The sequence below is a fragment of the Mercurialis annua genome, linkage group LG1-X (assembly GCF_937616625.2).
Source record: "Mercurialis annua linkage group LG1-X, ddMerAnnu1.2, whole genome shotgun sequence".
NCBI classification, from domain to species: domain Eukaryota; kingdom Viridiplantae; phylum Streptophyta; class Magnoliopsida; order Malpighiales; family Euphorbiaceae; genus Mercurialis; species Mercurialis annua.
Window position 1 is genome coordinate 62,487,397 of NC_065570.1, and position 22,782 is coordinate 62,510,178.

Below are 22,782 nucleotides of genomic sequence, written 5' to 3' on the forward strand. Positions count from 1 at the left end.
CCAGCGCTGCATTCAATTTAATGGTGGATTTTGTTTTTTGCATGTCCCAACATTTTAGCCAATATAGGAAATAAACGATGGAAAAACTGTACATGTACAACTATAAACATTACTACCTGCCCAGCTTGGTGGTTAAGCTGTCACTTGCGACTTTAATATTACACATTACTTTTGTTTATAAATACCATTTCAAATATTTTATTTTTCAATTTCACTTATAAAATATTAAAAAAAAACACCAACTTTTCATAGGTTTGAAAGAATATAATTCATGGAATTTGGAAATGTGGATGAGTTTCTTAAGAACAGGACCATTTTGGTCACTGGTGCAACTGGATATTTAGCTAAGAGTATGTTTACTTAATTATTTAATTATTCTCTAGCTCTATTGTTTTGCTTTTATAATGAATTTTTTAGGGTTTAGTGATAATTTTTGTTTGATGGATTTGCAGTTTTTGTGGAGAAGATATTGAGAGTTCAACCCAATGTGAAGAAACTTTATCTCCTTTTAAGAGCTAAAGATGCCAACTCTGCCATGGATCGCTTGAATAATGAGGTATGATCAACTTTTTTTTTTTCTTCTTGTGATGCTGAAAGACTCATAAAGTTTGACATTTGTACGGTCAGTTATGTCGTGCAGCAATTTTTTGAATTTTACGTTTTGCTGTTTTGTTTTTATTTTCATAAATATTTCTACAACTTCGAGTCTTGACTTCGAGCACGCTAGTCAATTATGTTGTCATTTTCACATTTTTCGTTTCAACATTTCTATCCTACGTAGCTATAGTTTGTAGTTGATGCTCCCTCTATTCTATGTATTGGTTGTGTCATGTCATATTTACAACAAGACAAAGAACATTTGCGATAAAAAATCTTTTAATTATTACTTACTTTTTTTTTGGAGAGAAATACTACTCAATTTTTTTTATTGTTAATCTTTTCACCTAACTAACGCAACAATGATTTATTGCACGAATGATATGACGCAACAGCTGCGTGCAATAATTTTTCATATTCTATAATATTTGATGTTTGAAGATTATACACAAAGATTAAGAAGAGTAGTTAACTCTCTACAAAAAGAGTGATTAATATGTGTAAAAAAATACTCATTGCGTTCTATTTTAGAAGTTCCATTTGCAAACACACAGGTTTAAAAAACATTTATTATTATTATTATTTTTTCATGTTTTTTTTATTTGTTTTATTTTTATTAACAATAGTCGAATTTTTCATATTAATTCTTTTAAGGTGATTTAGAAAAAGTTGTAAAGAGAAATTTTAAATAAAAAAAATTATTCTAAATAGAATATGGAACAAAAAGAGTATTATACTATCTTCATTATAACTTTTTCTCTCATTTGTAGCTTTGTATATTTTCGAAAGCAATGAGTAATAAATAAGGATAAAATAGAGAGAAATGTATTTTAAATACATTGATATTGAAAAACATGAATCGAATTGGAACAAAAATAATCGGCTAATAATCACCCACGGCCCCTGATTTTAGGGGTACCTTACGACAAACCTCCTGATAAAAAAAACGATCAGTAAACCCCCTAATCTTTGTGGCGGCGCTCGCTAAACCCCTTTTGGACGAAAATACCTCTGGCACCGTCTTTTTTGGTCAACTGACTTTCAAAAAAAAAAAATCTGACAGCGCCACGTCAGCTGACACGTCATCGAAAATTCATAAAAAATTAAAACACCTAAAATACCCCCATATTTAATTAAAAATTAAATAAAATAACTCAACTCAACTCTATCTAACCCAAACAATTCAATCAACCCAAACACAAACGACCCAACCACCGCCACCCGACCAACCCGCCACCCGACCACCGCCGGAAAATTTTCTGGTCATCTCGGTCATACTCAGATCTGTTCCAAGAACAGATCCACCATGGATCTGTTCTTGAACAGATCCGACGACGGATCTGTTCAAGAACAGATCCATGGTGGATCTGTTCTTGGAACAGATCCATGGTGGATCTGTTCCAAGAACAGATCTGAGTATGACCGGAAAATTTTCCGGTCATCTCGGAGAAGATGACCGGAAAATTTTTCGGCGGTGGTCGGGCGGTGGGTTGGTCGGGTGGCGGTGGTTGGTTCGGTTAATTAAATGGTTTAGATTGGGTTGATTTATTTTATTTTTGTCTTTTTCTAAATTAAATTAGGGGTATTTTGGGTGTTTAAATTTTTTATGGTATTTTGCTGACGTGGCAGCTGACGTGGCGCCGTCAGATTTATTTTTTTTTCAAAAAAATGACAGTTGACTGAAAAAAACGGCGCCAGGGGTATTTTCGTCATATTTAGGGTTTAGGGGGTTTAGCGAGCGCCGCCACAAAGATTAGGGGGTTTACTGATCGTTTTTTTTTTATCAGGGAGTTTGTCGTAAGGTACCCCTAAAGTCAGGGGCCGTGGGTGATTATTAGCCAAAATAATCACTTAAAACATCAAATTTTCATGAATTTCAGCGAGAATATGAAAGTCTCCTTCTATAAACCAAGCATCATTAGATGAGACCGCTATAGTTTTTCATTCATCCCATGTGAAATGACGGGAGTGCTATATATATATTGACAATATGGTCTAAATAATTTTGTACCATATATTTCAGTTATATCTAGATAGTAAATGCAAATGACTAAGGATTGATTAATGTATAAATAAAATACATTTTAGTTTTTAAATTTATTTTTATAGTAAATTAGTCTACAAGACTAAAAAAAATTAAGATACTATGTATTTAATTTTATTAAAGTTCCTATGCTGCTTCAAAATAATTTTGCTATTCTAGGAAAAACCACAATAACTATATACCTATAATTTTAACATTTCTAATAGATATATTCCTAAAAATAAATTAGGCAGTTTGATCCGTTAATTTAAAAAAATTGAATAATTATATTTAAATTTAAATTCAATTAAAATTATAGAATTTTTATTTTTTTAATTGGACTAATTAAATAAGTTCATGTCGGATCAAACATATCTTGAATATAATTATCCCAATTTATAAAATAAACATGACAGACTGTAAAATTTGTTTTAAAGTTGTTTATATATAATATTATTTTTAAAAAAAAAACTAAATATTTTCTCTAAATATAAAATAATTTATAAAAAAAAAAAGTAATTTCAAGTGGGCAGTTATTTAATTTTATCAACTAGACCTTCCAATTTTATATATATTTTTTAAATATAATCATTGCATGAAGCTGTCAAAGTTTCCAATTCAAGATATATTTATTAATTTTAATTTAATTGTGGACATGTGAATTCATTTTGCTTATATAATTGACTTTGTTGGACCTATAGGTGGTAGGAAAGGACATATTCAAAGTAGTGAGGGAAAAATATGGAGCAAGTCTACTTTCTTTTATATCAGAAAAATTGACTCCAATTCCTGGTGACATTTCTTATGAAGATTTGGGAATTAAAGATTCTTATTTGAGAGATAAAATGCTGAAAGAAATTGATTTGGTTATTAATTTTGCTGCCACTATCAACTTTGATGAAAGGTGAATGTATAATTCATATTTACCTATTACCCTTTTGTACTAATTTGTTCATTAATTAAAGAATAAAAGGTGCCAAAAAGTTTAATTTTTTGTTTTTTACAGATTTATTCAAAACTTTCAAAATTTATAAATCTATCCTAATTTGATAATTTTGTTGTAATTTTATCTAATTTTTTCTAATTAGTTTAATAGTTCCAATTTTCAATTGAAATATCTATACTAATTCCTTAAATAGCAAAACCTATTTTTTAAATTGCAAAATTTGACTTTAAATTAAGAAAAATCAGAAATAACGTCAAAATTTAATTCAAAATTTATTAACTTTTTGTAGTTGTAAAAAAAATAAGTTTAAAGCTAAAAGAAAAAAGAAATGATAAAACTAGGTATTGTAGTGAGGTGAAAGATTGACATAATTAAATTATTTAAAAAAAAAATTCAATAGAATTGTAACGGAATCCGAATAGATTTTAAAACTTTGAATAAATTTATAAAAAAATTTAGTTTTTTCAAACCATTGAACTCTAATTAAAAGTAATAATATATACAATTTAATTGAATGTTCTCTTTTAATCTTTTTTTGGGTTGGAAGATATGATGTTGCATTGAGCATTAATACATTGGGAGCTTTGCATGTCCTGAATTTTGCAAAGAAATGTCCAAAGATTAAGATGCTAGTTCATGTCTCTACTGGTAAGTACAAATTCTCAATCTGACATCTAATATTCCGGTATAAAAGTTTTGAAATCCCTAAACTTTTATATTATTTTATTTTACGTATAAAACTTTAATTATTTTAATTTAGATACTAGACTTAAAAAATACAAATAATCGGAAGTTATTCAATGAATTCATGTTATACTGGGTCTATGCGACAATTGGTTTGCCACGCCATATTTCCTCTATTGATGGGGTAGTTTATGCCAACTATTTTAGAACTATCGTTTTATAATCGTCCCTCAAATTTAATCTATATCCCAATTGTCTCTAGATTTTTATTTAATAATTTGATTATTTCTGCCGTTGTTTATGCGGCGTTTACGTCACTTTTAACACAATGGCGTTTAAAATGGAATCCTATACGAACATTGTTGCCGTCAATTTTTTTACCACGTGGTGCTTTATGGAAAAACAATAAAAATTTGGCGTTCATATAGAACTTCTAATGGCACACTACATCTTTAAGATAGTAAAAAACGACTACAGACTAATGGTAGGAATAATCAAAATCATAAAATAAAAGTTCAGGATAGGGTATGAATTAAAATCTGGTTCTTATATTTTTAAATTTTTGTTTATCTAGTCCTTATACTTTTAAATTTTTATTTATTTGGTCACTTTTCAAATTTGGCCTCACGAGCGTTTCACGACGAGTGTAGTGCATGCTCTTTTTCCATCAAAAAAAAGTATAAAACCAAGAACTAGATAACGAAAAAAACTTTTAAAAATAACCAAATGAATAAAAAAAATAGAAAGACAGAGACCCTAAAATAAATTTGGCCTTATTTGTCTTGGTGTAAGAAAATTTTCTTGCTCCATTGTATGGCAAGGTGCGGTTGTCACTTAAATTCGGTATAATATCATGAAAAAAAACAAAATCGTTGCTTGTAATTTAGAAGTTTTAAATTGAAATAAATTAAAATTTTATGACTGAATTAAAATAATCCAAAAAATTAACGACTCCAAAACCTTTAATATTCATTACTTTTAAATTAATTTGATGTGAATTTTGATCTTAATTTTAATTTAATTTTATTTTTCAGCTTATGTATGTGGAGAAGATACAGGACTTGTACTAGAAAAGCCATTCTCAATGGGTAAAGCCAAGAAGGGAAGCGTGAAATTAGATATTAAAGAAGAAATGAAATTAGTGCAAGAAAAGTTAGATCAACTTAAATCAGAAAATGCTTCCGAGAAAGAAATTACAGAAATTCTCAAAGATTTTGGCATTGAAAGGTATATGCCTGATTATTTAAGATTTTTTTGACAAATATCCATAAAAAAGTAAAATATTTTTAAAAATATTGGAGCAAAAGTTTCCTTTTAAAAATATACCTTTTTTTTTTGTATAAAGATGGTTTGATTTTTTATTTTTTTGACAAATTCTTTTTTTCAAAAATACGATTTAGGTAACTAACGGTATACTAAAAATTAACATTTTATAAGTTTGCCAATGGTTTACTACCAGTTTATTATTGATATTACTAAAAAATAAAATATATTAAAAAACAATTTGTTTAAATGCACAATTTAAGTTTACTAACTATTTATTCACGATACACTAAAAATATTAAATTTATAAATGGTTTACTAACAATATATTAAAAATAAATTTATTGATATACTATTAATAAATTATTGGTAAACTAACACCAAACCATTTCAAATACACAAATTTGATTGATAGAAATAGTCAAAATCCATTAATCAATTAAAAAAACAACATAGTATCACTTGTGAAAAACTCCACAATCTAATAAATTAATATAATTTTATAATTTTCTTAAAAAAAATCCCTAATTATTATCTCAAAGTCATGGCCTAAATTTAAAATCCTAAAATCTCTCGACATTATTTGATCCAAAATTGCCAATATGTCCATAACAACCTCACATGACAGTCCCGTCCCGCCAACCTCCGATGACATCATTGATATGACATTGTTGCTTTCCTCCGCTTCATAATTCGGCCTAAACAACAACCAACTTTACACGTTTTTCCATTTTAATCACGTTTTTTAAAATTTATTATAAAGATACCATCAACTATTATTTTTTTTCTAAATCCATACACGGTACGGAGGTGGCATTCATTCATTGGTATAATTTGTTGAGGTGGATCATTTTTAACCAATGAATTAGTGTTACGTCAACACCGTGTATGGATTTGAAAAAAAAAATTGGTGTGTCTTTATGATAAATTTTAAAGGACGCGACTAAATTGAAAAAACGTGTAAAGTTGGTGAATTTTTATGACATTAATCCTAATAAATATTTCAAGTTTAACCACATTGTCATTAATTATCAAAAAATACCAAACCTTTTCAAAATCCAATTCTAATCAAACTCACTCTCTTTTTTTATTTGAAAAATATTTATCAAAATTACGACATAATGACTAGATAGTCGTAACTGAAACAAACCAAAAAGGTTTGACCTTCTTTGAAAAAGATTAGTGATTGATTAAAATTGAAATATAGTTATTAAAAATTAGCTAAAATCTATGTTTTTGAAATTCTCATCCGAAAAGGTTTAATATTTTTAAGACATTAGACTTATTTAAAATTCAAACCTTTTAATCAACTATGATCCAATATTTTGATTTCATTAATTTTAGTTTAAATAGAATACTTTTATTCAATTATAGCTGAATAATTCATTTAAGTAAATAACACGTTATTGTTTTAAGAGTTTCATTCAGCTGAGAACTGACCAAATTAATTTAAATCGAATTAATTTAATTATTTTATCTCTTTAACAGAACGAATATAAATTTTTAATTTAACTAAAATTGATTATACTAAACTAACCAAAATATTAAAAAGGAAATAACTGGGTTGGTTAATTAGGTTAATTTGATTAAGCTGATAAAAATATAAAAATAATATTTAAAATAAATATAAATTATGTTAAATATTCAGTTATTTCTAATTAAATATTCAAAAATCCTTAACCGTAATCAAACAAAAAATATTTGCCAAAATTAAATATATTAAATAAATTTATCAAATATTTATTCAAACTTAACCGAAAATGAAAAATATCGTTTCAACAGATAATTTGATTTTATCAGCTGTTTGCTTACCTCTATATATAACTCAATGATATTCATTCAAATGATTCGACTACCAATAATTGAAACACAATTGTTTAAACTATGTTAAAATTAAAAAAAAAATGTTAAAATTAAAAAAATATTATAAATGTCGATACGACTTGAATTGTTTTAAGGCTTAATCAGTTAAAAACCACCCATCTTTTAACTTTTTTTCATTTATACCATGAACTATGAAATTTTTTAGTTATATCCTATTTTCGATTTTTATGTTTTATCTGTACCCCAAAATTAAATTTTTTGACAATTTAATTAATGTAAAGATGAAAATATTAAAAACAATTAAATAGAAGGATTATAATATACTTTTTTCTATTTGAAAAAAATACAAATGAAGGACTAATTTAAACTCTTTTTTAAAGGAAAATAGATCAATTCAATTCATTAGGATAGAGATGAAACATCAAAATCGAAAACAGTATACAATTGAAAATTTTCGTAGGTCATAGTATATATGAAAAAAAATTATAAGGTAAGTAGTTTTTAAGTAATTAGGTTTTTTTTAAAGAGATTGAACCTTAATATTTATTAAAAGTGAATATAAGTTCGTTTGCTTTATCTTTTCTTTTAGATTAACACATTACAAAAAAAATGTTGGTTATATAATTTGTTTAGGCTTAATTACTTAAAAACCACCCAACTTGAATTTTTTTTCGTTTATACCCTGACTTAAGAAAAATTAATTTATATATTGACGTATGTATTTATATTTCACCTCTACCCCAAATTTCAAAAAAAAAAAAAAGATGATTTATTGAAAACAACTAAATATAAAGATTATTTTATACTTCTTTTTTATTAAAAAAAGTACAAATAAATACTTCATCTTTAAAAACGTTCAAATAAGTCCTAAACTAATTAATTTTTTAATTTAAATAAAATAAAATATTTCTAATTAATTCGAACCTACAAGCGTAACCCGATTTAAAAAACCGCTCTAATATTATTATTTTTATTAAAAAAAATCCGGTTTTTGAACTCCTCCTCCATGGGAGCAGCCTGCTTCTTCCTCCATGGGAGGAAGGAGCAGATCTGCTCCTTCCTTCCACGGAAGGAAGAGAGCTCCTCCTCCCAAAATCGGAATTTTTTTTTTGTAAATTTTTTATTTTATATAAATTTTTTTACGGTTTTTAATTTTAAAAAAATTACTGTGCTCGGGCTCCTCTTCCGGAGAGAGAATCGGAAAAAAAAATAAAAAAAATTGTATATTTATACGGTTTTGTATACAAAAAATTATTGATAGTTAAAATAAATTAAATAATTATTATAAGTTTAATTTTTCAAAGAAGAAGTCATTTTTGTACTATTAATAACATTAAAGTCTAATTAGAATATAGGTTAAAAATTAAGGACTTTTTAAAACTTTTTTTTTAAATGAAAAGAGGTTAATTTAGTGCCTCGGGTAGAGGTGAAACATAAACACATACGTCAGGATATAAATGAATTTTTTCCTAAATCAGGGTATAAACGAAAAAAAAATCAAGGTGAGTGGTTTTAAAGTAATTAAGCCACATGTTTATTGTTTCTTAATATATATATGAGGCATGATGAATAGGGCAAGGTTGTTTGGATGGCCAAACACGTATGTATTTACAAAGGCAATGGGAGAGATGAATTTGGTACATTACAAACACAATTTGCCCCTTGTTATTATACGACCAACTATGATAACCAGCACTCGCAAACAACCCTTTCCCGGCTGGATTGAAGGTCTCCGGTAATATTTTGTATAAACACTTTATGTTTTACAGTGAATAAATACCCATCAATGTGTGATGTCAATTACTTGTTATCGTGGCAGGACCATTGATAGTGTAATTGTGGGATATGGTAAAGGCAAATTGACATGTTTTGTTTCTAATCCTCGCTCTTTCCTTGATGTCGTACGTAACCTTCATTCAACCCCTTCTCATAGTATTAATAAAACTTGATGGTTTTGCCAGAATATTAATTTGAGCTTCTAATTTGTTTCTATAAAATTGAAAAATTGCAGATACCAGCTGACATGGTGGTGAATGGTATTCTGGTGGCAATGGCGAATCGTGAGAAGCAAAAAAGTTCAGAAATAATATATCAATTAGGTTCTTCAGCAAGAAACCCTTTTAAATTCTCAAGCATTCATGATTTTAGCTTCCGATATTTCTCTGCAAATCCATGCATCAATAAAAATGGCGATCCTGTCAAAATTACTAAGGGCATTGTGTTAAGCTCCATGGCCAGCTTCCGTTTGTTCATGGCCATTCGATTTCAGCTTCCATTGAAGGTATTTGCTCATTCATTTTGTTATATAAATTTTCTTTTTTTATTAAATACTAGAACGACATGATGGATAGGGGTCGGTTAAACCAAATAAATTAATATATTTCTGTTGAGTTTGGTTAAAAGTTTTTATTAGTTTGATCGGTTTGATTGATAGGTATTTTGATTTGAATAGGGTTAAGAGTTTTTAAAATTTCGATTAGCCAAATTAACTAATATATTTGTTTAATTTATACTTTATCAATTTAACTGAATTAACTGCCTTAGTTCAGTTGGTTCAGCCTTGAATTTTTAAGATTTTGATTTATTGTTAATTCAGTTTCGGCTAATTTAATTAATTTGGCCTGTTCGGTATACAAAATAAAGTAATTCGAATTAACTTTATTTTGGTTAAATCCGTTGATTTTTTAACCAAATTGATTGTTTATTCACCTTAATTAATGGATGTAAAAAATCTTTTTTTTTTTACTTTTTATAAGTTACACTAAAATTTTAAATTTCGGATTTAGTTCAACTTTAAAACTTGACAGCAACTCTAGTCCAACTATCTAAATTACTTTTTTTTGAAGCTATCTAAATTACTTAATTGACATATAATATAATACACCGAAAAACTAATTTTTTTTAAAATAACATATGAAATATAAAGATAATTTTTTTTTTTTTTTTTACTTGTCCATTTAGAAAATAACACACAAAATAAGAAAGTGATCTTTGTGTCTTCAATTAAGAGTAAAGATTAATTTAACACTATTAATTAATGAATGCTTTGATTCATTACATGACGGTATAATTATGAGGAGGGATAAATTTGAAAGACAATAATAAAAGTCATCTTAAAGTTCTTAATTAATTATAGACAATTGAATTTGGCTAGATGTACAAGTAAAAAAAATAGAGAGAATCATATATATATGTTCAATATTTCCAGTAAAATAACTTAATATAGATTACATAATGCAACTAATTTAAATACGATAAAATTATTATTAACTTTTGAATCGAAATAAGATTTTTCAATTAAATTTATAAAGAAAACAAATTGGATTCTTTTAACGAATATTAATGCATGGTGTACGTTTCTTTGAGATCTATTTCTTTACTAGTAAGTTAATTATTTGGTTTCAGGCATTACAGCTCGCAAACACCTTGATGTTGAAGAAATATGAAGATACATATACGGTTCTTACTCACAAACTAAATTTGGTGATGAAATTGGTAGATCTTTATAAACCATATCTTTTCTTCGAGGGCATGTAAGATCACTCTCTGCTTACACAAATCTTTTTTACATATATAAATACTTATTATTCGTCTTTGATTCAAAATTTTATTCATATATAGCTTCGACGATACAAACTCGGAGAAGCTGAGAATAGCATCAACACCACAGACAAGTGTTGAAGAGGAAGATGAATTCGACTTCGATCCGACAAAAATTGACTGGGAAGATTACATGATGAATGTTCATATCCCTGGTCTTGTTAAATATGTCATCAAATAATTTCACAAACTAAGAAAGACTTCAATTTTTTAATTAGTGATGCATATCATATAATTTAATTGTATTCAGATTACATCTTATATGTTTATTATTTTATTTATTATCATCAAACTTTTAATAATAATTTCTTGTCTCCATTATGCTATTTTTAGAAGAAAAAAAAATTATATCACTATTATCTGTATTTTTTTGTTTTTTGAATTTAGTATTTCAATGTCTGATTATAAAAAAAACTGTCATTACAGCTATAATAATGTAGCAAATAACATAAATAGATTATTTGTCCAACTCTAAATTAAGCTGACATGTTGACCTTTCTTTCCTTTTACCTGTTAGAGTTGCAGGTTTATTCTCTGAATGAATAAAAGAATCTTCACTGTCGATTTTTTTCGTGATACCATTTGGCTCGCAAGGTTTTAACGATTTCCCGACACACGCGTGATGGCCATTTTGAGAAGTTTCATCTTTGTGAGGTGCATCACAAGCACTCGGCCTCGTAATGCATACCCAATTTTGTGCAGAATCTTCATTTCCATCACTTGTTATTGGCACATGCCATGACCCCTTCTCTGATTCCTGAAATGAAGATACAGTGATATATTATGTTGCACGAAAAAAGAAACATTAAAACAGAACACATTAAAAACGGAAAACGGAAAAACAGTTTATTTTAGGAATATATTAGAAATATTACGTTATGGAGTTACGAGAACATTTTCAAAAACGGAAAAAATGTTGAAACGTAATTTCAGTAAAAAATCATACAACGTAGGACATATACATATATAAAATTTGAGTTCAACTATGTTCGGTTAGAGTTCGACAATTCTTAATGACATTGCCTCCCAACTTTAAATCGTGTCATTTCAATTGCAATTCACAAAGCAGTATTAAGATGACAAGAAAAGTTATAGATTTTAGAAACTAGTGAACAGTAAATCATGCATCAAACTTGCAAGAATTTCGTTAAAATTGTTTCATGTGCAGACGTGCACTAACCAATAACACATGATCCATTGTTAAAAAAATGAGCTCATCCTGCATCATCAAGTGTAGGAGGCCCAAAATATGGAAATCTCATAAGTAAAACGTTCCACAAGCGGGAAAAAAAATATGAACACCAATAGAATGATACCTGGATTACTACAGAAAAAGGAGGCGGCATCTCAAGTTTCAGGTTGCCTTTCACAAAGGTATATCGAACCTGCAAGTCAATCCATCATACACTAAGTCAAAAGCAATACTGAAAGAATATAGGAAAAGTACCACAATTAGCTACAGCATGATATTTTTACCTGAACTTATGCAAGTTTCACAAGTTTATTAAATTTGAGTAATTCTAGCTGTGACGTCGCCACTTATAAGGTACACATGGAACTCAATTGTTTCTCTGATCAATTCATGGGAACTCTCCACCACATGATTCATCACATCATCTTATCTTAGAATTCACTTCTATTGTTTCCATACCTTAGCTCTGCCACTTTTTTGAATTTTTTTATTACATAGACTAGCAAACAGTCTAAACACAAACAGAGGCAAACAATGCGAACCTTGTAGCCAAACAAAGTTTATCCCACTTTATTGGCCATAACTAATACTCCCTCCATCCCGTTTTGTTTGTCACTTTTTCATTTTTACACATATTAAAAATACATCTAATGTGATCGATAAATTTTCTTTTATATCCCTCCTTTTTGTCTAGGAAATATGATATAGTTAAATGCATCATTAATTTCTATCTAGCAAATTCATTAATGTCAAGGGTAAAAGAGAAAAATTAATGTTCATTATATAAAAGTGACAATTTTTTTGGGACATCAGAAAGTGTAAAAAGTGACAAACAAAATGGGATGGAGGGATTAGTTATTAATACATGTTTATAACCAAAACAAAAAGCTGATATCTTTTTCATGGCTATCAAACTGCTCTACCCAGTTTCTCACTTAGTTCCTGGAATGCCCAGAATCAGAAACGTTCTAAAACAACTTACTGGTCAGTAGTACAAGCCATTCATCTGTGGATTAAATGCAAAGCATGGTGTAGGGTTTGTTTCCATTTACATCACTAAAGTTGCAGAACAAAGCTCTGTTTTAGTAGAAGACATCGATGAAAAAGATAATCTTGAGACTGGACCAGTATAGTTTTAGTCCTACGTTGACCAACATTCAATGCTCAAACTTCAAGCAGAAGCGCTTGACTAGTGACACGGACTGACGGACACCTATACGCTCACGTCAATACAACTGTACAAGTACACTAGAAAGATACGGTGAGCCTATACTCAAGTCCATAACAACTGAATGGGCGATATATCAACCTATTGGTTGAAAACTATAGCTACATTGGACATAGCACATTTATCAAATATGAGAACTACATAAAATTGATATAATGATCATAACTAGTATCACACTCCGCTATGCTAAACCAACCTCAATTCATCGTAAGATCAGGTTTGAATACAAAGTGGCGCTTGTATTTTAAGTTATCTTGAAAATCTAAGATTTCTCTTGAAAAGATGTGCTATTATACTACAGGTATTTTAGAAAGAAGATAGACACAACTTCAAATTTAAAGCACAAACTTATATATTTGTAAAAACACTACTTACAACTTGGCAAAATAAATAGTATAAAAAAGAAAAAAAACTGCAGATGAAACCAGATTCTGAGATAGCACATACTTGATGCCTTTCTTTCCACTTGAGAAAGAAGCTGCTTCCTAGAAGTTCAAAAATATGATCTCTCATCTCATCATTGGTAACAAGCAAACACCTCAGTTTTACAGCAGCATAAAGCCAATACCTGAAATTTCATAAAAGAACTTACAAATAAGCATATTTACGATGAATAACAATGCACATATCAAACATGAAGAAGAAGCAAGCAAACAAAATTGGATTCACATATTAATACCAGTCATCATTTGAACCATGAGGTGTTGTATAAAGAACATCCTTCTCCATCCACTCCTGAATCAGATTTCTCTGGGAAGGATTCTCAAGAAGTGCTCTAACCCTCTTACTATGCAAGACAATAAGTGGCCATTTTCCACTCTGATCATATAGCTCTTTAACAACAGCGTCAAGCTGCTCTATAGCAATTTTGGATAGATAAGTATTATGAAGCATTAATCTATGTCACTTGGGAAAAAAAGGCTAAGTTGAACAGATAACAAATAGATTCACTACGTTCAATTAACAACCTGAGAAATGCTAAACTCGCCCTCTGCAAAATTTTGCTGGTAGAGACCAATGTTTGCTCCATCCACGATTGCTTCATAACTGGCATTTCTGTCCAGCCAATCCTGTAGTACCAGGTATTAAAAAGACAGAATTACTCAACAAAATATGAAAGCGATACTTTTTTATTCAATTTGAATGAGATTGTCATGAAACTGCACTTTTTGGTTTGTAAAGTCCTTTTGCATTTTAATTTCATCTGGTAAAGTTAGAAGGGATCACTAATAATAAGTATGAAATTTAATGATTTCTAAACCAATATAGTTCCTTGAATTGAACTATGAATTTAAAGAGAGAAAAGACGACAGCATTACAAAACAGTGCACACTGGACACCCATACTCCAAACCAACAGAACACACAATAATTTATACTGTCGTCACCAAAAGTATCAAAAACAACAAGCATATATCCAAAAGATAAGCAGCTACGACAAGTGATAAAAATTAAATTACCGACATTATTTTATAATACAGGCATGCCAAAACAACCTATAAATTTAGAAACACCAAACCCCTAACTTTAATATGTACTTCTTGTAACCTTAGGAAATAAGTACACAGACAAGCAATTCAAAATATTCACCTGGAATTCTCTGAAGTTAGCTTTAACCTCTCTTTCCATAGCGAAACCAGCTAATGATAATGCAAAGTTCTCAGTCTCCATATCACCTATATCAGCACAAGCCATATGATCCCCACAACAACAACACTTTCCGTCCATATCCACATTCCCCCTCTTCACCTCCCACTTCCCTTTCCCAATCCATCCAATTCCATGCCACCCGCCGCCATTCCTTGAAACAGCCTCTCTCACCAAACTTACATCCAATTCCTTACCATTAGCCTCAAAACCATTAAACCAATCTTCAATTATCTTCGCAGTCTCTTCTTTAACACACCTCACAGTTTTCCTCAATTTCTGCAAATATCCATAAACTCTCTCCTCATTTCTAGTCCCTATACTAACCTTCAATAATGCGGAAATCTCCAATTCCTCCAAATCCACCCCCATACTAAGCATATGATCCTCCACTTCATAAGCCTTAACAGCCTCTAGCTTTTCACAAAAACATAACAAAACAGGATCATAAGTCCTTAATCTAGGCAATTCATTGTAAACCCCCATATCTTTAACTAAATTAAAAGCATAGTCACCATCCCCTTTAGCTGCAGCAAGTCTAGCAACAGCAGTGATTGAAGCTTCATTAGGTTTGATACAATTAATTTTCACCATATGATCAAATATAACAAACCCATATTCTAAAGCAAGATCCTTTTTTGATGAGTCATTAAGAGAGATAGAACAGAGATAAAGGAGAGTGTTAAAATGGTGCTGATTGAGATGGATTTTATTCAAAATTGCAGATTTGTAAAGGGAGATAGCTGACTGGAGATCTTTTGATTTTGAATAAAAATTGAGATTGTAATTGAATTGGGACTCCGGGGTTTGCTTCTTTTTATTATTATTGGGTTTATTTTTGTCGGTTGTCTTCGTCGTTGTATTGGTGCTGGCCATTCTTGCTGCAACTTAAGAAAAATCCAATGAGAGACCTGACTGATAAACCCTGAAAATTCAAATTTTGTTAAACTTTCAGCTAGATTGAGAAGCAAATCAATTGGTATTTTCTACAAATAAAGAACATTGTGAAAATAGGTACAGATTATTGCTAAATGAGACATTAATTTAATCAGCTGTATAGTGGCACCAAAATTTTGTAATAATTGAAAGATAAAAACAAAAATTAACGGTGGCTTGAATCTCTAACAAGTAATTATACTACTACAAAAGCTAATGCGAGAACTCTAATGCAACAAATTCAAAATATTTAGTTTAAGGAATCGATAGAGAGCTCTAAATTGTTAAATTAGGTTATAAGAACTCACTGACCTTGATATCGATGCTTTTGAGGAATTGATAGACGAAGACGGATGCGTGGACGGCGATGCTTCTCCACTTCTCCGGCGAGCTATCGAAAATCCAAATTTATTAATGGGTTTATGGATTGGTGAGAAATCCTGTAGTTCTTTCTTCCAGTTTAGTGGTAAAAATACAAAATTAGGGATAATAAAAATGATTATTTTTAAAAGGCCTAATTACTTAAAACAAACTCTCACCTTAAACTTTTTTTTCGTTTATACCCTGACTTTGTAAAAAAATTATTTGTACCCAGTTTTGTATTTTTAGGTTTCATCTCTACCAAATATAAAATTATAATTGACAATTTAATGATTTAAAGGATGAAAAAATTAAAACAATTAAATAGAAAAATTTATCATACGTTTAATTAGTATATAAACATAAATTAAAGGATTATTTTAAAAAAAAATTCAAATGAAAAGAGACAATTTTAGTACTTTTGGGTAGAGATGAAACCTAAAAACACAAAATTGGGTACAAATGACTTTTTTACAAGGTCAGGGTATAAACGAAAAAAAAGTACAAGGTGGGGGTTTTTTAAGTTTAGGCTTTTTTTTAAGAAGGTGAGAAAATACGACCCTGGTTCTGTAGCTAAAGCTAGTCAGTCCTTGGTAAGCAAGTACGGATATCTTAAGGAATAGGATAAAGAAAGTAAGCCAATGCCTTTTTTAGGAGTGGCTAGGAGGATTTGAAAGGCATTATGGCATTAAGATTTCCAAGGTTTAGCCAAGAATTAGCTCAGGACCCCACTACTTGTCGTATTTGGTTTGGTATTACTGCCGCGCATTAAGCCTTTTTAAAAAGAAATTTGTTTTCTTTTATTTTAAAAAGGCAGAAGGTATAAAAAAAACCTCTGAATTTTTTCAGAAAGTACAAGACAGCCTTTTAATTTATTTTTTGTACAAATCGACCCTCAAACTTTTACAGTTGAACAAAAAAGCCCTCCCGTCCAAATTCTCAGTTAACTGATGACGTGACACATAGGGAAAAAGTTTAAACAACCTTAATATTTAAAATACTTACCAATTTTATATTTATGAATTTTTTTTATCATTTTCACCCTCTTCTTCATTTAAATATCTATAATTAAATAAAATTATAAATTAAAATCAATTAAAACAATTGAAATCTGATTAAATTATTCGAAACCTAATTAAACACTTCAAAACACAATTAAAAAAATTGAATTCGATGTGTTTAAAATAAATAAACATATTGAAACTCAATTAAAAAAATCAAAATCTAATTAAATACATCAAAACTCAATCGAAATTTAATTAATTTTTTTTAAAACAACACCCAGAGGAGAAATCTCCGGTCGCTGGCCGGAAAAATCTCCTCTGGCAGTCTGTTCTTGAGAAACGGACCTGTTGGTGATCATGGAAGGTTTGTTCTAGAACTAGGAAAATGGGCAAATATGTCTTTAACGATGATAGTAAGGTGCAAATATGCTTTTAAGAGCATCTATAATGACCTCTTTAAAATTGACAAACTCTCTAATTTAAAGAGTTTTGTCAAATTAAAGTCCAATGGACAACACGTGTCCTAAGAAGGTAACTTGATCCAACCCGAATTTGCACTTTGAGAACTTAGCATACAACTAGGGGTATCAAAATGAGTTATGACACGATAACACGATTCGCCTAATCCGTAAGTTTGGCGAATCCGGATTGAGGCTTAGCGGATTCGTGTCGAAAACGTGTCAACCCGTTTATGACACGAAATAAATGGGTCGTGTCACGGGTTGACTCGCGAACCCATCTAACCCACCTAAACCGTTTACAAATTATAATATTTATAATGATATAAAAATAAAATAGTTATAAATATAAAAAATAAAAATAAAGTTATTAAATTAATTATATTAATATATAAATAAAGTTAATTATATTAAAATCTTATAATTTGAATATTAATTGATAAATTTAGGGTTAAAATTATATTTATATGATTTAAAATATTCGTAAATATTAAGTGGGTCGTGTTAGTCGTGTCGTGTTAGCCGTGTAATTGTGTTAATCGTGTTACCAGTTTATCTTAACGTGTTAATCGTGTCGTGTCGTGTCACTCGTTTAAAATTCATGTCGTGTTAGGGTTGGGAATTTTGACACGATTAGTTGAATGGGTCGTGTTCGTGTTGACCCTAATCGTCTCAACAGAGTGGGTCGACACGACACGAACACGACCCGCCAACCCATTTTGACACCCCTACATACAACTGATGCTCAAGAAAGGTCTGTAGTATAGTCCTTAAGTGGAAAGCATGCTCCTCCTCACTCTGAGAGTAAATCAGAATGTCATCAATGAAGACGATAACAAACTGATCAAAAAACGGCTTGAAAACCTGATTCATCATGTCCATTAAACGCTGCTAGTGCGTTAGTCAACCCAAACTGCATGACCAGAAACTCAAAATGCCCATAACGCGTCCTGAAAGCAGTTTTAGGCACATCGATATCCCAAATACGAAGTTGATGATACTCGGATCTCAAGTCAATCTTAGAAAAATACTTCGCAACCTACAACTGGTCGAACAAATCATCGATGCGAGGAAGAGGATAGAAAAGTGAAATAGTGATGACAATGAGTGAAAGTCTTTACGGCTGTGATTTATACGCCCCGGTCAAACGTGACAATAGTGAGTTGCGTATCCATGGTTAAGAAAGTCAGATGGCAGAGGTTGACACGTCCCCGATCATAAATGACGGTAATAGTTAAATATCCTCGGTGTCAACAGTCAACGGCAATGGTTTTTGAACCGACGGTTAACTCTTGGATAAGTGATAGACAGATGGCAGTGGTTGAATGCCCCAATCATATCTGACGGCAGTGGCTGTGTCCCCGATCTAGACAATTAATGGCAGTGGCTCCTCATTCCAACGGTAACCCTTAAGATTACAAGATTTTGAATAAATGTGGAACGAGGAAGTAGTTATGAATCGAGGATTAAGGTTTCGTCCAAATTCAGTGTTCGGTATGCTTATGCATTTAGTATTTACCGAGTCTACCACCTCACTCGTAAACTAAGCCAATTATATTGTAACACTTTATTAAAATGATGGTAAAACTATAAATCTCATCATTAAAATATGAACACATTTATTACAATATTATCATCATTTTAGTGAGTTACAATATAATTGGCTTAGTGTATGATGTGGTAGACTCAGACTATCTAAGGGGTCGATGGTTTGTCAAAAAATAAGGGGCAAGGGGAGTAGGATTGGATGATTCCCATTATTTGTGTTTGTTTGTCAAAATTTATAAAAGAATGAAAATGTGATTTCAATGAGAATCACTCATTCCCTCCTCACCTATGAGAATGAACTTTCATTCCCATGCGATTCAAAATTTCAACTAAATATCTTAATAATAAATAAATAATAGATAACTATTAAAAAAATATTTTCAAATATCTAATTTAAAAATTAAAAAATATTTAATTTTAAATAAAAATATTTAAAAAATGAAAAATAATCTTTTTAAAAAATAAAATAATAATAAAAAATAACTTATAATTTATAATTTTTTTCTAAATTAAAAAATAATTTATAACTTTTTTCTAAATTAAAAAAATATATTTTCTATAAATGTTTATCCATTTATTTTCGGTGTTAATTTCCTATAATACATTATTTTTTATTTTATTTACAATTTTACATTGTTTTTTTTTGTTATTACTTTTCTAACTTTTTTTTTTACGAAAAATACATTTTTTTAATTTCACAAATACTTTTTTTACGTTTTAATGATTTATTCTCTTTTTTTATAGATTTTTTTCTGGTATTTTTTTATTGTTTATCGTGTTTTTAGTGTAATTATGGTGTATTATAGTGTATCTATTGTGTTTTTTAATTGTAATGATGATATTTTTATAGTGTAACAATAGTGTATATATAGTGTATTTATGGCATTGTATAGTGTTTTTATGGTGTATATTATAAAAACACTGCAAATACACCATAAACAATGCAAATACACCATAAAACACTGCAAATGCACAATAGATGTTCTAAAACAAGAGCAGAAATACACCAAAAAAAGATAGATATATTGAAAAATACTAAAAATACACTATAAATACACCAAAAATACAATATAACGTAAATACTTTATAAAATTACTGCAAATACACCATAAATTAATTCGTTCTTTACAAAATCAGTAACAATAAATAAATAAACAAATCTATGAATAAGAGAAAAATAAAATAATTATATAAATAATAGAATAATTTTATAAACAATAAAATCATAGATCTATAATAATTTATTTACAAAATGTTTAAATCATCATAAAAACCCTAAAAAATCTAAAACAAAATCTAAAAACGATGTCGAGAAATCCAAAGCGCGAAGGGAAGAGTCGAACGGAAAAGCGCGAACGGAAGAGACGAACGGAAAAGTGACCGGAAAAGACAAAAAACTCATCGGAAGTAGACAAATAGAAGCGCGAACATAAAAACGAACGAAAAAGCAACCGGAAGAGACAAACGGAAAAGAAGAAGAAAAAAAGAGAAAATTTTGAGAGAAAGAGAGAGAAGAGAAAGAGAAAAGAGTATAATTATTTAAACTAAAATGAGATAAGAGCATCCACAATGCAATGTTAAAATTGACTTGCTAATGCTATAATTTAGCATCGAAGCATAAAATTCAACTTCAATACAGTGTTATACTCCATGCTAAATTTAGCATATGCTATATTGCATGTTAAATTTAACACTCATTATAGCATATGCTAAATTTTAACAACCAATCAAAATTCATTTTTAATTAAGATTCTACTATTGTTTTTATTTATTTATTTATTATTTATTTTTACTTTAAATTTTATGCTCTTTTTTTTTATTTTTACGATCTCTATTGATTAATTTTTTTAATTATAGACCATACGCTAGCATATTAAAATAATTTATAATTTTTTTATTTGTATATAATTCATCGATTCATATAATTATTCTATTTAAAAGAACTTATTATTATATTAAATAAAAAAAGATTATTTGTTCCATATTACCGAGCCGAAAGGCATCATTTTTGTACGTGATCGTAGTATATTATAAAAAAAATTATTAAACTGATTGAATTTTTAAAATGCAATAATAAAAAAATAATCATAGTAAACAATTATAACACTTATTCTGACATTTTACATTGGAAATGAAATTTAAAAGGTATGCTAAATGTAGCATTTTGTCATTTTTTCATGCTAAATATAGCATAAGAAATAGCACTCCATTGTGGATGTTCTAAGACTTCTATATATATTGGATATTTTTGTAAATATGTTTGTTATTTGTATAGAGTGAGAAATTATGAAAATATAGACAAATTTGTTGTAAATATATTTGAAAATGAGATATTTTAAAAATAATCTTTTATTGCTACATTAATTTGTTGAATTAAAGAATATATAAAAATAATTATTTTTATTTTTATTGCTATTTTTATTTTAATTTCGATATGAATTCTCAACTTTGAACAAAATGGCCCTAAAATTTTTTCATGTACATAGATAGATGTAAAACATGAAATATATTACTCTGAATCAAAAGTGGAGGGTCCACAGGATCACTTTAAAAGAGGAATAACCGTATAAATTAAGTTAATACCCATAGTATAAAATGCTTCTTCATTAGGAATCAAAGTGGTCCTCAAAACTTAAAATAAATAATTAAAATAGTATAAAGTCATTGATCATTCAATAATTAATGTTTAGCTTTGTAAAGATGGTAGTTACTGATTCATACAGATTTTCACGTGCTCTATATCTTTTGCTCGTCTTAATTAATACGTAGGAGTATCAATTTTGTGGCTTAAACATGACGATGGACGTCAAACAATGTTAATTTAAGAAAATATGTAAAATCTGGACCACCTTAATATGATGCGTATCTAAAGTCTAAACAAAGCATGTTGTAATTATTTAAATACAGTAGTAAATATTTTATTGGTAGCCGTAGCACATTGAATTGGTGCTGGATAAATATCCTCCTCTCGGTAGGATTTGAAAGGATATCACAAATTTATGCATATATATCTTCCTAAAATTTGATGACAAATATTAATGTAATAATATCTTTTCGGTCTAATATTTTAAAAAACTTGATAACTTCTTTTCATATATTAAAATCAGATTTTTTTTAAAGTATATATTAAGCCTATTTTTTTTAATCAATGTCATTACATGACAAATTATTGACTATATTATATTTACTTATTAATAGTGCCATCTAACCTAAGTCTTACATTCATAAAATAAATGGAAAATGAGTTCTTTTTATATATAAATTAGGTGAAATTACCGACCATATTAAGAATAGACAAATTCACTTTCTGATTTGGAGATTTTTAAAACAATTCTACTTTTAATAAAAAAAAATTACAACTATAAGACATGATTTTTTTAATTATACTCGGTAACTTATTTTTAAAAATAATTCTAAAAATCATCTTTAGAACTACAGCTCATTGGTATAATATATAATTTATACAATTCTAG

At 28.9% G+C, this 22,782-nt stretch overlaps 2 protein-coding genes across 4 annotated transcripts; one reads left to right on the forward strand and one right to left on the reverse strand.

The window, feature by feature from the left end:
• Positions 1-200: 200 nt before the first annotated feature.
• LOC126678551 (alcohol-forming fatty acyl-CoA reductase-like) lies at positions 201-11,242 on the forward strand. Its single transcript, XM_050373449.2, has 10 exons — positions 201-350; positions 453-556; positions 3,322-3,524; positions 4,114-4,214; positions 5,285-5,477; positions 8,911-9,072; positions 9,157-9,238; positions 9,349-9,618; positions 10,743-10,870; positions 10,959-11,242. The coding sequence occupies exons 1-10, from the start codon at positions 272-274 to the stop codon at positions 11,116-11,118; spliced, it is 1,482 nt and encodes a 493-aa protein (XP_050229406.1). The 5' UTR covers positions 201-271; the 3' UTR covers positions 11,119-11,242.
• Positions 11,243-11,319: 77 nt separating this feature from the next.
• Positions 11,320-16,420, reverse strand: LOC126678524 (proteinaceous RNase P 2). Of its 3 annotated transcripts, none has more exons than XM_050373430.2 (7): positions 16,252-16,420; positions 14,947-15,884; positions 14,326-14,427; positions 14,037-14,209; positions 13,805-13,925; positions 12,254-12,322; positions 11,320-11,694 (listed from the first exon to the last, which is right to left on the reverse strand). In XM_050373430.2, exons 2-7 carry the CDS (start codon positions 15,877-15,879, stop codon positions 11,395-11,397), a joined length of 1,698 nt encoding a protein of 565 aa, XP_050229387.1. In that variant the 5' UTR covers positions 15,880-15,884; positions 16,252-16,420; the 3' UTR covers positions 11,320-11,394. The 3 variants fall into 3 exon arrangements, with proteins under 3 accessions (XP_050229387.1, XP_050229377.1, XP_050229381.1); XM_050373420.2 differs by having other exon boundaries at positions 14,947-15,928; XM_050373424.2 differs by having other exon boundaries at positions 14,947-15,928; positions 16,248-16,420.
• Positions 16,421-22,782: the final 6,362 nt, after the last annotated feature.